A 15,833-nucleotide genomic window follows, 5' to 3' on the forward strand; every position below is an offset into this window, starting at 1 on the left:
CATGAACTAATTCACACGTAACACAAAAGGGAGCAACTACAATTTTCTGCCTTTTTTATTGCTGTGTTTTGGCTTTGATTTGCTGTTGCGCCCACCAGATCACGTCTTGGGCCAAAGTCTCCTGCTGGGAAAGGCTGTACAAGCAGATTGCCTTTGGTTTTTTTAATTAAAAAGGTATGAAGGTAAAACCTGATTTGGATGAGAATGAGTTGTGTTTGGTGGCAGGGAGCTGCTTTGAGCAAAACCAAGACAGTTGGAATCTCCTCCATAAAGGGCGGAGAGAGGCAGCACAACTACATAATGATTTTCCAGAGCTGGGTATGTAAAAAAAAAACAGCTAGAAATTTTTCCAATATAATATGAGTTTGGTAACAACCCAGTTGGTGAAACACAGCAGCACAAACCCAAACCTCCCACCAGTGCAGCAGGTCCTCAGCCAGCACTAGGAATTCAGTTCTGTGACAGGATAAGGACAGCCCATGAAAAAAATCTCTGTTTTAAAAAATCATTTGCCCACTTCATGGGAAATCCAGCATGAACTGAACATGCCCAGAGCTGTAACATTTCCACTCTAGCTCCTCCTACCTTCAATTTGCCAGTGAAGGGAAGCTTATAGCAAGCCAAGTTCTGCTATTGTGTTTCAAAGCTTTGGGAAGACAGGAAATATTTGGGCAAGGAGAAGCTGTGCCTTTGGCCATTCCTATTCACCCTGTGCTGGGGATACAATAACCTTTTTGACATAATTTTGTGAGTCTGGCACTATTAGAGTGATTCTAAGGACAAGGGAACAGTGAGAGAGAAAGCATTTATTAAGACAAGTGTAATAGTTCTTTTTCCCTGGGATTCACAACTAACTGACAGCTGACCCAGCAAACAGGTGTAACAGTTCCCTTGCTCCTTCTTTTGCTGCAGTGAAAAAATTCAGTTGGCAACCACAGGGAAACTAATTTGATTACTTGTTAATTGATGCACCTCTAGTCTATGCAGCTGCTGACAGAGTGTGATGAAAACCAGATTCCACCATGACCAGTTCAAGCCAACTGGGACACAGCTTCATGGGAGAAGTCACACAGGGCACTGCAACAGCCCAAACTACACAGAGCTGAGCCAGTGACAGCCCTGCTACTGCTCAGCAGCCTCTCTTAGCATTGTGGGTGTCTCCTGAGCACTAATTTTCTCCTCCAGCCTTAATTACATCAGCTTAGCCATGAACTAATGTTACCCCTAAATATAGAGACCCGTTTCACTTAAATTCAAGCAGCAAACTGCCAACCCTGCAAGAGAGAGTGGCTGTGAGCATAACAGCCACAAAGAACCAGCACGAGGCCAGTGCACAGCAAACCCCTTCCCTTCCCAGGGACCCAGAGGGGCTCACTGTCCAGTTCACTGTCAGTGGATGTAACTGGCTCTGAGAAGTGGTTTTGTCCCCCAGATTTCTGTAAGCACCTGGCTGCCTTAAGGTTCTGGCAATGGATAGACTGACACAGAGCTGCTCTGGTCAGCAACCAGCACTCTCCTGGAGCCTTTGATCTCTGCACACGAGAGCCAGTTCACCTTCTCTCCGTGCTCAATGCTGAGCTTTGGCACAACTCCAGGGTGCTCATTTGAGGCTGCTTTGTTGAGCTTCCCATCTTTCCTGCTGGAAGCAGCTGCTTGAGCTTTCCTCCTGTGCAGAGACTTTGCTGGACTTTTCTGCTGCTTCCCGACGTTGCTGCTGATATCCCAGAGCAAGACTTTCCCATCGTTTCCTCCAGACAACAACTGGTATGTCTCAGGCATAAAGAGCACCTGTGAGACTCCCAAGCTGTGAGCCTGGAACTCCAGCTCATGTTCAAACCTGGCACCGGTGACTCGGAATATTCGGATTTTCCCATCCTGAGCTCCACAGCTGAAGATGTTGCCACACGAGGCCACAGACAGGGAATGTGCAAGAGGTGGGTTGAAGAACTGCCCAGCTGACTGTGGGCTCTCTTCCTCCATGTCACACTCCTGCAGGTTCATGGTCCACAAGGGACGAACTTTCTGCAGGTTCCACAGCATCACCTGGAAAAAAAAAAAACAGTAGGATGAATCAGTTGTGTGTTTTACTTCAAATGGGATCTTTAATAGTAAAATAAGCAACCACACTTCTTGTCCTAGCAAAGGCTGTGTATGAGTCCAAGGGGTGCAGGGCATAGGGTTAAACTTGCCCTAATAAATGTAGCAAATCTTTCTAGCCTGCTTTCCAAAGCCCCACCACCACACTCTGCAGTCAATGACTCAGAGCTTCAGACCACGGAAGAGATGCAAACACTGCTCTAAAAGCTTTTGCATTCATCTCAGCAGTAGTAATCATGATATACTGCACATCAATTATTGAGAAGGAGGGACAGGGAAACCCTAGCAGTGAATAGAGATCATTATCATTCTGGATTTCTGTCTCTGCTGCTTGGCCTATAATAGTCACTTCCACGAATGTGTCTGAAAAATGGGACAGCAAAAGGCAAACAGCAGTTGAGGCTGTGGTTTTTAAACAGGCATATTTGTATTTATTTTTATATCTAGTGAGTAGATCTGGTTTGTGCTATGGAGTAGGGCATGCTTTACCTACTGAGATAGGGCAGGTTGTGCTTTTAGACTTTTTTTCCAGTGCCACCCCACCTCCAAGCCCCCAGTGAAGAATCCTGTGTCTCTTGTACAGCAGTTCAAGCACTACAGACTTATACTGAGCCAATTAAAAATAATGCTCTCAGGACTTTTATAGGATCTGAATTGACAATGACCATTCTCAAGGCCAACAGACTGAAAAGCACATGTCAGTCTAATGCAGCACTGGTGTACTGTTTGCTTCATAAAGCTAAGCTTCAATTTGTTATTAATAAAAATACTCCTTCAGTAATACTCACCAATAAGTACAGGAGTCTTTAAATTTAGTTCACAAAAGAGCCTGGCTCTGCATTTCTGGAATCCAAATCACACTAAAACATCTGAAATATATTTCCTGTCACTTTCCTGTTTCAGTTACTGCTGTTGCTGCTGCACTAAAACTACTCCCACAACAACTGTGATTTACTGTAAATCAGAGGGGCTGGGTGATGCTTACAGAAAATACTCCTGTTTTCATCAGAGACAGGACTGCAACAATCTGATGAATCCATCAGCTGCTGAGGAGTTTTCTGCAAAGTAAGTATTTTCTGTCCTCATGGCATTTTCCCTGCTTCATCAAAACTCCTGAAAGAACTCCAGGAACCTGAATTTCAATTCTCATAAGCCACAGCTTCCCCGAGGCCTTGATAAGCCCAGAACATGTCTTGTAGAGGGCTAAGCTTCAATTTATTATTAATAAAAACACTCCTTCAGTAATAATCACTAATAAGTACAGGAGTCTTTAGTTCATAAAAGAGTCTGGCTCTGCATTTCTGGAATCCAAATCACACTAAAACATCTGAAATATATTTCCTGTCACTTTCCTGTTTCAGTTACTGCTGTTGCTGCTGCACTAAAACTACTCCCACAACAACTGTGATTTACTGTAAATCAGAGGGGCTGGGTGATGCTTACAGAAAATACTCCTGTTTTCATCAGAGACAGGACTGCAACAATCTGATGAATCCATCAGCTGCTGAGGAGTTTTCTGCAAAGTAAGTATTTTCTGTCCTCATGGCATTTTCCCTGCTTCATCAAAACTCCTGAAAGAACTCCAGGAACCTGAATTTCAATTCTCATAAGCCACAGCTTCCCCGAGGCCTTGATAAGCCCAGAACATGTCTTGTAGAGCTCATAACTTGTCCAAAGGCATGGTGCAGCACAGGGCTTCAGAATTCTGCAGCTAAGCTCCCCTTTGGGAAATGATGTATCTTAAATACAGCCTCAATGCAGAATGATGCTCTTTTCACTGTACAAAAGCACACTAATGAAATCCTGTTTTGGGATACTGACTTTCACCTAAAAACAACTTGCTGAGTTACAATAAATGACACTAATATTAAAAAGTCACAAAAAATAATCAGCTCACTTGTACCAAGTTGTACATAAATGTTTACAATTCTGATTAAAAGTTGCCAGTCACAAGCTTGTGTATCTGCACTTTAGGGACCAAAATTAAGCCAGCTGAGGGACTGAGTCTTTACTCCTCCCAAACAGGATTCATCATCATGGCTTTAACACAGAAAAATACAGTTTATACTAAATATCAGCATGTATTTGCTCTAATGGGTGCGAGATGTACTTTGGTTTCAAGAACACAAGGGTGAAACTGCTCAAACCTGTCACACAAACTTCACCCTGACACCGCCGGAACCACAGAAACCTTTGAGAAGTGACAGTTTTCATATCGGGCTAAACCAGGAATGTGGTCAGACCTCAACCACTGGAAAAAAATTACTGAAAAATATCTGTTCTGGGCTTAACTCCCAGCACGGTTCTTCTCAGAAATGCAAAGGACAAAGCTTCCTTCTAATGAGGACAGGAAAGTTTAAAAGGCAAAGAACATTTCACGCCTCCAAGATGGTAACAGAACAAAAGATAAATTATACAAATCACTTGTCCTCACAGTAGTACGTTCCACTTGGAAAGATGCTGCTCTACCTGCCTGCCTCAAGCACTGTGCCTTTTCCTCACCGTCCTTTGCATCTCATCTGCAGCCACAACTGATCCCTAGGGACAGCTGCTGGTTTTGCTCAGTCCAACAATGAGCTAATACAGCACAAGTGAGCTTTGCAGTGTATTCTGATTTCTCCTCACCCCACTCACTTTTGAATTGTAAATGTCAATGAAGGTAAAAACAGGAGCAGAAGCTGCTGAGTGGAACGTAACACAAACAGCCCCAACACTTAGGTTTTGGGCCAAAACTACTTCAGAATAGTGAGGGAGCTTTCAGTGACTGCAGGCTGAACACCTTCGTGCTCGGTGAAAGTCTGCGGGTGCCTCGCTACACAGGTGGGTAATTACTGTTTCACTTCATTAACAACCGTGCACATGTATGCAAATCACCTGCATGTCCAGTCCACAGGAAACCAGGCTTTGGGGCCGCTGAGGTCGGAAGGCAACAGACGAGCAGATGTTGGAGTGTCTCAAGGAGCGGCTGACTTTCTTGCTTTCCAAGTCCACAACCTTTATGGCCCCCGAGTCATCGGCGGCAGCCAGGAAGCTGTCGGCGTCGTTCACCGCGAGGCAGTTGATCTCCTCCTCGTTCACCTGGAAGCGCTGCAGGGGCTCCTGCTGCAGGGAGCGGGCATCCAGCACGCTGATGGTTTCTCCGTGGGAGGCGTACAGCGTGCTGGGCCGGCGGGCGGAGAACACCACCGAGGTCACGTCGTCGGCCGGCGGGAGCCGCAGCTGGGCCAGGGGCGAGCCTGCCCCGTCCCAGAGCGCCAGCTCGCCGCGCTCCGCGCCCGAGGCCACCAGCCCTTCGGCGCTCACCGCCAGGCATTGCACGGGGCAGCAATGCCCGCCGCTCCACTTCACCGCCATGCTTCGGGACAGCCCTGAAACAAACAGAACAAACTGAGGGGGTTGCTTTGGTCTCGTTACGGCACAAACTCATCGAGCAGGAAGATCATCCTGAAACCCCAGTGCCCAGTTTTTTAACTGGGCACCTCCACAGCTCAGGACACCTCAGTACCCAAGTGCGGCTTTCGCTCAAACAGCCCCGACACCAGGCACTACCATGGTGCCGACCGGTCTTTTCCAACCTAAACAACACAACGAGACTTTTACAAAGAGGTGTTACTAACTTGAAACAGGTTGCAACACATTTAATGGGCTCGCAGAGCACACCCACGGCGCTCAGCAGCCCTAACCCTCCCAGGTGTGACCGCCCGCAGCAGCCTGTGTCACAGCACTGCTAGCAGAGCACATCAGCACAAAATTAAGGGGAGGGCGAAAAAGGGTAACACAGAAGTGTTGGAGGGACTGGGACGCTGCGGAGAAAAGAGAGAGGCACACGGGGTTTGTGTGACAGCCCAGCAGCCCTAAGGCCCGTGCGTTTATCTAACTACTGGGCAACTGGTGGTTTTACCTTCTTTTATTTTTTTACCACGTTATGTTCTCCATGTGATTTTCGTTGGCCCAGATCTAAAGAGCAGCCAGAGCCCATTCATTCCACCAGAGGAACCTCGCTCTTGGCGATCAAATAACCCTACCGAGAGGCCCGATCCCTTCGCCGCAGCTCGCACCGGGGCCGATTCCCGGCCGGGGGTCCCAGGTGAATCGTACCCGGCCAACCCCCGCGCCCTGCGGCAGCTCGGTCCGAGCGCCCCCCGGCCCCGGGGCCGTCCCGGGGGTTCGGGAGGCGCGGGGCCCTCAGCTCTCACCTCCGCTCCGCTCCGCTCGCCTCCGCCGGGCGCCGCCGCCGCCCCTGGCCGGCCCCCCGGCGGCCGCGGCGTCGTGGGGAGGGCCGGGCTGGCGGCTGCCGGGGCGGGTGCTGGAGCTGGTGTTCTCGTACCTGGAGCTGCGGGAGCTGCGGAGCTGCGCGCTGGTCTGCAAGCTGTGGCACCGCGTCCTGCACGGCGACGAGAACAGCGAGGTGTGGCGCAGCCTGGCCGCCCGCTGCCTGGCCGAGGAGGCCCTGCGCACCGACATCCTCTGCAACGTGCCCACCTACAAGGGCAAGGTGAGGCCGGGACCCCCACCCCGCCGGGACACCCCCTCAGCCCCCCGGCCCACCCGCCATCCGAAGCCAAGGGGGCGGGAGGCTGGGAGAGGTGGCAGGGTTTTATCTCCCGGAGCCACAATGGTTCGGGTTGGAAGGGGCGCCTCCCACTAGAGCAGGCTGCCGCCAGCCCCGTCCATCTCCCCCACCCGCCTTGTCTCGCCCAGGTCCGTGCCTTCCACCACGCCTTCAGCACCAACGACTGCTCGAGGAACGTGTACATCAAGAAGAACGGCTTCACGCTGCACCGCAACCCCATCGCGCAGAGCACGGACGGGGCGCGCACCAAGATCGGCTTCAGCGAGGGCCGGCACGCCTGGGAGGTGTGGTGGGAGGGCCCGCTGGGCACCGTGGCCGTCATCGGCATCGCCACCAAGCGCGCCGCCATGCAGTGCCAGGGCTACGTGGCCCTGCTGGGCAGCGACGACCAGAGTTGGGGCTGGAACCTGGTGGACAATAACTTGCTGCATAACGGGGAGGTGAACGGCAGTTTCCCGCAGTGCAATAACGCGCCCAAATACCAGGTGAGGGGGCTTGCAGTGGGCTGGGGGGTGCTGGCCATTCCTCGCTGTCCCGGCTAGCTGCTGAGTTGCTCCTAACTAACCCTCAAAGGTCTCTTTGGCTTCCCTGTAGAAGGCAAATGATTCCACCTTGTGAGCTCTTTCCCCCCTTCATTTACTGCTTGTGCAGACTTCACCTGTCTGGTGTTCAGTGCACCTGACCCTGGATTGTTCCCACACTTTAATCTCAAGCACTGAGTGTGGAACCTGTTCTGTGGGAGTCTGCTTAGACATCCTGGTGCTTTTTGGAATAAAACCTGAAATACTCATGTAGCTTTCTGAAGTAGCGACTTGCCCCACAGCAAGGTGAGTGTCTGAGGGCTTGTACCCCTTTGTTGTCTGGCAGGGTGAGCTGAACTTAGTGCTTAGGTGAGAGTCTTCCTGCAAAAACCTGCAGCAGTGCTGATTGCTGCTGCTTTGCTCACTGGCCACCTTCTGTGGGTGACATCCCTTATCTGGAATCTGACGTTCAGATAACTTCAGGGTGTTAAAGAGCAGAGGCCACCCTATCTTTTTGTCCTTATGGAAGTGCTTGTCTTGTCATTCTGCCTGCTCACACAACTGCCTTTTCACTGCTGGATTTGCTCATGTTACAACTTGAACTGGATCATTGTAATTTCCCTCTCATATTCAGAGAATGGGTTAGAAGGGACTTTAAAAATAATCCACTCCAACCCCCAGTGCTGTGGCTTTGTTTCACTTGGGGGTGAAGATCTGTGTAGTACCTTGCATCTGATACTCCCAAATTTTGTGTGAAAGTTCAAATCAGTGACCCTTTGGTGTATTTTGTGTTTATTAAGGCCTGTACAGTGATCTGCTCATAGAAAATGTGCTTACAGGAAACCCATGTGTTGTTAGTGTTGGCTAGAAGAAATTCCCAGTGCTGGGGCTGGCTGGAGAAGAGTCAGGAGTTTGTGTGGTGCCTGCTCTGCTTGTGGCTGTTGTCTGGGACTTTATTGGTGTCTGAAATGTGTGCTATAAAAATGCAGGGAGCTCTGGGCCTGCCTGGATCCAAGGCTCCTGCTGTGGTCAGTGTTGGTTTATCTTGTGTGTGTGTACATACATATTTTTAGGGTTTTCGTTTTACATTTTGTACTGAAATTCCCTTTTACCTTGGTGAGGGAACACCTCTGTCAGTGACAGCACCTGCATATTAGTCTATTCTGGGATTTTTTTGTAGGTGGCACTTGCCTTTCTTAAACCCATTGTCTTTAAAAATGCTCCTCACAGAGCAGTTGCTGCTCAGCAGCTGAACACAGAGTTCAGGTAACTTGGAGTCCATTGCAAAGATTCCAAAGCTCTGCAGTATTCCCAGAGCTCACAGCACACAGTGCCTGCTCTCAGTGCTCTCACAGGTTCCTATGGGAAGGGTCATGTTTATTGTCATAAACAGGTGGTGGATGCTTCAGATCATGCTTCACATCATGGTGAAATGGAGAAATTCCTGTCATAAGAGCAATCAGTCATGAGAGATAGGACAGCCCTGCTTTAAAATTCTCTGCTGGGTTGCACTTTGCATTATTTTTGTTTCCATCTGAACATGCTGACTCTTTCTGTGTGTTATTTTCACTCTCCCTCCTGTCTCTGTTTCCAGATAGGTGAAAGGATTCGAGTTATCCTGGACATGGAAGACAAAACATTAGCGTTTGAGAGGGGCTATGAGTTCTTGGGAGTTGCCTTCAGAGGACTGCCAAAAGTTTGCCTGTATCCAGCAGTGTCTGCTGTGTATGGTAACACAGAAGTGACTTTGGTCTACCTGGGAAAGCCTCTGGATGGATGACGTGGATTGTTCTGTTGGGACGTCAAGATGTGGATGTTTGGGAGGAGAAATCTGCATGTTGGTTAGAGGGAAACGTGTATTAGAGGAAAAAAAGAACAAAGAAGTGTGGGTGTGTGTCCAAGAGCCATCGAGGGAACCACATGGAGTTTGGAAAAGGAGGACCAGCTGTACTTCAGCAATTATGTTACATTTCCTCTTTCTACCAGGCCAGAAAAATCCTCAGGGCTGCAGTTGGTTGAGTGGGAAGCTGACACATGCATGTCGCAACAGATTTTATTGCTAAAATGGCAGTGTGACCTCAAACATTTAAGAAAGGACTTGGTAAAAAAAAATGCTTGAGGAAATTAGCCTGGGATTTGTAAGTGGCGTGTTTTGTGAGAGACTCCCATTTCCAAACTGCTTGTTCCTTCTTTCCTTCTTTCCTTCCTTCCTTCCCTCCCTGGGGCCAGCATGGGGGCTGGAGCAGAGCTGGGGGTATTTACAATTTTTAGTGTCCTGAGAGGCACGGTCTGTGCAACTGCCCTTCTCTGGTATAACCATACAACACGTGTGCAGCTATTTTTAAGTGTATTTTAAGGATTGTATATAAAGAAAACGTTGAAAAGAACAGTTAAAAGAAAGGGTTTGCTTTATTCTAACTGGGACAGAATTTCTTAAAGGGAAAAAAAAAAAATCACCCCCCTCCCTGGCATCAGAACACACACCTGGGACAGGTGTACAGCCTTCATGTCAGTGCAGTTCTGTTGTAATGTGTTTTGGGATGCTCTTGTGGAGTGCGGTGCTGCTTTGGGTTGTTTCCTGTGAAAGTTTCCATGGCTTCAGTGGCAGGTTTGTTCTCTGTAGGAAACAAAAACGTTTTCCCCCCGAGTTTCCTTTCAGCAGAACTCGCGCTCCCCTCGGGGAAGGAAGGCTGAGCACAGCACTGAGCCTGCCTTCCTCTCCACGTCAAAAATGCCACCTTTTCAAAGCATTCTCTCACTTGCTGATCACTGTTGTGAGATGTCTCAACACCTCAACATAATGTGCAAGGGCTTCTGCAACCAGACCTTACTTTCAGCTTCAGTGGCTTTATAAAGCTTGAAGGCTTGCCTGAACCTTTCTTAACTGAATCAAATCCCCCAGCATCCCAACATTCACCTGCCCAGCACTAGTAAACTCTCACCAGCCCTTTGATGAGGATTCTGGGTCACATTCAGTGTTTGTGCTCTTCACTGATTCTCTCAAAGCCATGTCCAGACCCCCCAGGCACGTCTGTGTGCTGGCCTGTGCAGGCTGGGAAGCTTCCAGGTGTAGTGAGGAAGAATTTCTGGTGAAACCACTTTGCTGTGAGGCTGGAAGGTCTGCAGGGAGCCCTAGGAGGGCCCTTTAGCAGGGCAGGAAGGCTGTGAGCCCCATGGCTGGCTCGTGACTCTGGTTTCATGCTGGTTGGCATCTCCCAGAGCTGCCTGGGCTGTTTCAGAGCTGCTTTTCAGAGAGGGAAAGGAAATGTTTATACAACCTTTTTGCTTGTTTTTTTTTTTTCCCTGTTTTTTTTTTCTTTCTTTTTTTTTCTTTTCTTTTCTCTTTTGTGTGTGTTTTGTTTTGTGCTAGAGAATGTGAGTTGCTTGGTACCAGACACTGGCAATTCTCAGCATGGAAGAAAGAGGAATCCCTCTTGGGCTGTTGCTCATCCCCTTCCCTGTTCCTCAAGGAAGTGAGTGAGGCTTTGCCTTGGAGTGCTTTTGGCCAGGTAGATCACCAGGTTCAGCCCTGGAACTGTGTAAGTTGTTACAATTTAAAGGATTTAAAAGTATTTATTTGTTCTGTGTGTTCATTGCTGAAAGGCAAATCAAGGTCTGTTCCTCTTGCTGCACCAGAATGTGCTGTGAGCAGTGGAGGTGTTTTGGTGGTGCTGAGAACAGCCAAATTAAGGATGTGGAACAGGCATCCAGGTACCCGGACAAATCTGTTACAGGCATTGATTGTACTGGACTGTAAAGTGTCTGCAGAGCAGAACCATGGGGCATAGAGTTGGGGATAAAGGAAACAAAACCCTACCCAGTTTAGGGAAAGAAATAGTCCCCAGGATGAATGTATCCTCAGTGCAGTCCTGAAAGATGCAACCTCTGTGGTTGTCCATGATCCAGTAAGAGGCAAGGAAACCCTGAGAATTCTGAGGAGTTTTAATCACAGATTCAGATTGATTCCCATTCTTCAGACTGCATCTTGCCCTCTAAATAATTTCCCTCTAAATCAGAAATGCTGAAAGTTGAACATTCCTTAAGGGTGGGTTTGGGTGGACTCACTTATGTAAGATTATAACTTATTCCTGGAGACCAATGCTGGCTGTACAAAATATTAAAATAAACTCTGCTATCATTCAGAAGGATCTATTGGTGTGGATTGTTGGAATGGCATCTGCAGAATCCCACAGATGGGAAGAAGGGAGCTGCAGTTTGGTGCCCCATGAGGACAGAGGTGTTGGGGCTGTGTGATCTGCTGTGTGACTGCTGGAAAAGAGAGTCTGAGTGCTTAAGGAGGGCTTGGAAACTCAGGGATCTGATACCTGTGGTAGGAAATTGCCTCCTCTGAAGCAGGGATGCTCACTCCTGACTGGGAAAGGCATTCCTGCCTGCTGGAAGCCTCTGGGTTGGACTTGGGGTGCTGTGGTCACTGCCCCCACTGCTGCACCAAGGGGTCTCCTTCCCCCTCAGCTTCCTGCTGTTTCCTTTGCTTTCCCTGTGGAAGTTCAATATTTCACAGTGCTTTTAGGAAAAAGTATTGTGGGTTTGAGCTCTGAGGCACTTTCCAGACTCTCTGCACCAAGAGTTTGCTTTTAAGCAGTAAATCCTGGCTGACACCTCCTTCAGGAGTAGAGAGGTTTGGTGCTGAGTTGTTTTTTTTAGCCTGAGGTACCTCAGGGTCAGCTGAGCAGTTGTTTGGGGTATTTTTCCAGCCCTTACAAAGGATTTAAGGGCTTTGGTCAGGGGAAACATGAAGTGTTCACAACCCCCATAACAGAAATCAGTCAGATTAACAGGTCTTGGCTTTAGACTCTTACAGGATTTTGGGATAAGCGAGCATTTCATCTGTCATTTTAATAAACTCCTAAATTCCTTGTGGTTTGAGTGTGCTGTGAAATCTGTTGGGAGCTGAACAGCCAGTCCTCTGTCCCTGCCATATCTCTGAGGAGGTGAGGAGCTGGTTGGCGGCAGAGGCTGTTCTTGGCCTTGGTGACACTTTGTGCTGGCCCTTGTGACACCTCAGGTGCTGCTGACAAACTGATAAACCAACATGGGCTGGGAAATTCCCTCCTGGAAAATGCCTTTATCCCAGCAGAAAGGCTGCAGTGAGTGAACATTTTTGGGAGCCCTGTGTGCCCCTTCCCCTGGCAGAGGCCCCTGGGTCCTGTCCCTGCTGGCCACGTTTCAGGTGACAAACCCAGGCAGGAGCAGATGGCCCCGGTGCTGTGGCTGTGCTCTTCCCTGCCTGCCTCCAAATACACCAGTGAGAAATCCAACTTTCCTCCCTGCCTATCTCTGATCTACATTTCTAAATTCCCTGAGCACACTGGGTGTGTTTCCAGATGGCTGCCTCTATTTTTTTTTTCCTCTTCCATTTTCGCTGGGTTGATGACAGCAACGATGAGTTAAAATAACCCTGGGCCTGATCATAGTCTGATCATGCAAAACTGGTTTTTTCAAAGTATTTAAGAGGTGAGCAGCCCTCAGTCATTCCTTAAGCTATGTATTTCCATGTGAATATTTCAGTTTTTACATGTTATAAATAGCTCTTAGATGTGTAAGTGAATTTTTTTTCGCTTTCTTGCAGCGAAATCTGCAGACAGAAAACAGCATTATTGAAATTACACTAAGATCCTTTGTACACTTAAAAAAAGCAGGTTTTCAGGGGGCTGGCAGTGGCCTTTCTTGACTCTGTAAGTGACAGTAGCCCACTTTATGCTAAAGTATGATTGAAAGAAAAAATGAATGAAGCAGTGAACGAGCACAGAAAGCTTTTCCCGCAGTGCTGCTGGACCTGCTAATTTATCCCTTAAGCAGGTTTTTTCCTACTGCTGGATGAGGCTCTGTGACTACCAAAGGAACTCTCCCATCTCCCCACGAGAGGGCAAAGCTGTGGGAGCCTTGACTTGTGCTCAGACAAGTGCTGAGTACAAAAAATGTTTTTAATGTGGAACCTTCCCCCTTAAAAATTACTTCCTGTTCTTTTCAAACACCAAACCAAACTAAAAACCCTCAACAGAAGTGGATGATGGACATAGAATTTTTTAAGTTCACTCCTTCATTTGAACCCTGCGTCCTGAAAAAGGCTGAGCAAATATTTGCATTTCAGAAAATGATTTTTAATGACACCAAACTGAGCCAAAGCTCCAAGATGACCTTAAAGGATTGAAAGGGATTTGAGAGGCTCAAACAAAATGTCAGAGTTGCTGTTCAAGGTCCACTTTTTCCAAGACTTGCTTTTCCTCCCCTCAGGTGTTTATGATGAGGAAATAGTGATATCAGCAAAAAATTATTTTTAAAAAATCCATTGCAATTGAAAAAAAAATATCAGGGAATTGAAAGGGGATTTTTAAATGAAACTCGTTGTATGTTACAAGTGTTGTTCATTCTTCTGCAATTTTACCAAGTCAGGAATTGAAGGGATTTTCCCTTTGTGCCTGCCCTGGCAGGTGTGGTGTGAGCTACCTGCAGTGGTTTCATGTCTGCTTGATTTATTTTGCCTTTTTTAATCTGGAGCTTTCCTTGCCTAGGAGAACTCAGCCATTTCCCATCACCTTTAAATAGAAATCTAAGAGAGTAAACTCTGCCAGCTCCAATATGTGGCTTTATAAAGTGCTGGACAAACCTCCCAGTAAGGAAATGGATGTTGGCCAAAATGCTTTTTTATCGTATTCAAATACTGCAGGGGTTAACATTTTTCATGGAATCCAGATTGGTTTGGTCTGGAAAGGACTCATGAAGTTGCAGCCCCTGTCATGGGCAGGGATACCTTCCGCTAGACCAGGCTGTACAGCCTTTGCCAGTTCCAAATCACCTTTTGGGTTTCTTTGATGGCTTTTTGTTTGTTTTTCTGTGCTCAGGTGACAGAGGCACTTTCCTCACACCAGGTCCCATCTGACATTGGGCACCTGACCCCTTCCACAGGGTCTTGTGTAAGAGCAGGGCTGGAGGGTGGGATCTTGCTTTGGAAGCAGCCAAAAGATTTTATCTGAGCTTCAGCATAAGGTTTGATCTATTCCTGGGTAAAAAATCGACATGAGCAGAAGTGGATCAGAGTTGGAAGGTCAGTGGGACTCAGGAGAGGGTGCAGGATGGAAAGCAGGTGGGTTTTTGTGCCCACCTCACCCCAGAGTGCTGTGCAGCTCTGGGATGTGACTCTGCTGGCAGCATGAGCTGCTCTTCCTGGCAGGAAGGTGGAGAAGCAGGAGGGAGATGTGACATTACCCGTGTGTCTGCTGAACCTCCCCCTCCTGTGCTGGTTCAGGTCCCACACCGAGGGGTGGAGCTGCTTCCAGTCTGTCCCAGGGATGGCATTTTGGGTGCAGCAGTGATGTCACCTGTGTCACACTGGTGTCACGTGTTAGAGTTTGTTTTAAAACCCCACAGAAATATCCTGGCAGATTTCCTTTTCTTACCCAAGACCAAGGGATATGTCCGAGGTGCTAGAGCATGCTCCAACTCCAAACCCAAAACACACAGACAGGCTTTGTCCCTCAGGGAGCATGCTGGAAATGCAGGGATGCTGTGGCCCATGGCTGAAAACCTGGGAGAAGAGGACTTTGTAGGGTGCATTTGCTTCCAGATCTGCCTGCCAGAGCAGGCTGGGGCACAGGGATGTTGGCCCTTCTGGCCAGAGAGGAAGATGGGTGGGACATGCTGAGCTCTGCAAGGAGCTGAGAGAGTTTCACTTCCCTTTGGGTTCGTGACTGAATTACTCACTTCTCTTAAGCAGAATGGCAGCAGGGAGGGAGTTTGTGGGGCTGCAGATGCGGGTTGTTTTTTTTTTTTGGTCAAAATTTGCATTCCTGAATGATGTCACAGCAGTGACTTGTCCAAACCTTCTCCTTCTGGTGACTTACAGCCTCCAGCCTTGAGAGCTTTAGGCTAAAAACAGAGAGGAGGTTTAGAGTTGATATTAGGAAGAAATTCTTCCCTCCTGGCACAGGGTGCCCAGAGAAGCTGTGGCTGCCCCGTCCCTGGAAGTGTCCATAGGCAGGTTGGAGCAACCTGGGACAGTGGAAGGTGTCCCTGCCCACGGCAGGGGTGGAACAAGATGGCCTTTAATGTCCCTTCCCACCCAAACCATTCCATGATTCTATGACAAAAGACTTTGGTTAATGTGCTGAAGTAGCTGGGTATGGGGGGTTTATTGCTTTCAATGGTTTATTTTATTGTACAGTACAACAAAGATCAATTTATCCACTTCTGGCAATCCTATGGGAAAAACTCACGCAGCTCCTTCAGCTCTAACTGCAATCAAAGGCCAAACTTAATGAAAGCATCCTGGTTGTGGGGCTTTCCAGCCCCTGAGGAGATCTAGGAGGAATCCCAGGATGGTTTGGATTGGAAGAGACATTAAAGCCCATCCAGTCCCACCCCCTGCCATGGGTAGGGACACCTTGCACTGTCCCAGGCTGCTCCAAGCCCTGTCCAACCTGGCCTGGAACACTTCCAGGGATGGGGCAGCCACAACCACTCTTGGCAAAAGATCAGAGGTCTTTTCTGACTTTGGGCACTGGCTTCTCCTGCAGATGCTGTTCTCCAGAGCATCTGGACTCTCTTGGATCACAAAGGAGGGGATGCACTTGGCTCTCAGTTGCTCAGAAATACGAGGTTCTGCTGTTCAGCATCCAACACAT

At 48.3% G+C, this 15,833-nt stretch overlaps 2 protein-coding genes across 5 annotated transcripts; one reads left to right on the forward strand and one right to left on the reverse strand.

The window, feature by feature from the left end:
• Positions 1 to 45: 45 nt before the first annotated feature.
• Positions 46 to 6,592, reverse strand: WDR53 (WD repeat domain 53). 4 transcript variants are annotated; one of them, XM_039727933.1, is made up of 3 exons: positions 6,294 to 6,592; positions 4,972 to 5,465; positions 46 to 2,043 (listed from the first exon to the last, which is right to left on the reverse strand). In XM_039727933.1, exons 1-3 carry the CDS (start codon positions 6,559 to 6,561, stop codon positions 1,456 to 1,458), a joined length of 1,350 nt encoding a protein of 449 aa, XP_039583867.1. In that variant the 5' UTR covers positions 6,562 to 6,592; the 3' UTR covers positions 46 to 1,455. The 4 variants fall into 4 exon arrangements, with proteins under 4 accessions (XP_039583867.1, XP_039583870.1, XP_039583868.1 ...); XM_039727936.1 differs by lacking the exon at positions 6,294 to 6,592 and adding an exon at positions 6,138 to 6,271; XM_039727934.1 differs by lacking the exon at positions 6,294 to 6,592 and adding an exon at positions 6,123 to 6,271.
• Positions 6,593 to 6,712: 120 nt separating this feature from the next.
• FBXO45 (F-box protein 45) lies at positions 6,713 to 8,971 on the forward strand. Its single transcript, XM_039727920.1, has 3 exons — positions 6,713 to 6,721; positions 6,799 to 7,155; positions 8,786 to 8,971. Exons 1-3 carry the CDS (start codon positions 6,713 to 6,715, stop codon positions 8,969 to 8,971), a joined length of 552 nt encoding a protein of 183 aa, XP_039583854.1.
• The last annotated feature ends 6,862 nt before the right edge of the window (positions 8,972 to 15,833 follow it).

The sequence above is a fragment of the Passer montanus genome, unplaced genomic scaffold (genome assembly GCF_014805655.1).
Source record: "Passer montanus isolate IOZ18808 unplaced genomic scaffold, ASM1480565v1 scaffold63, whole genome shotgun sequence".
Lineage (NCBI taxonomy): Eukaryota > Metazoa > Chordata > Aves > Passeriformes > Passeridae > Passer > Passer montanus.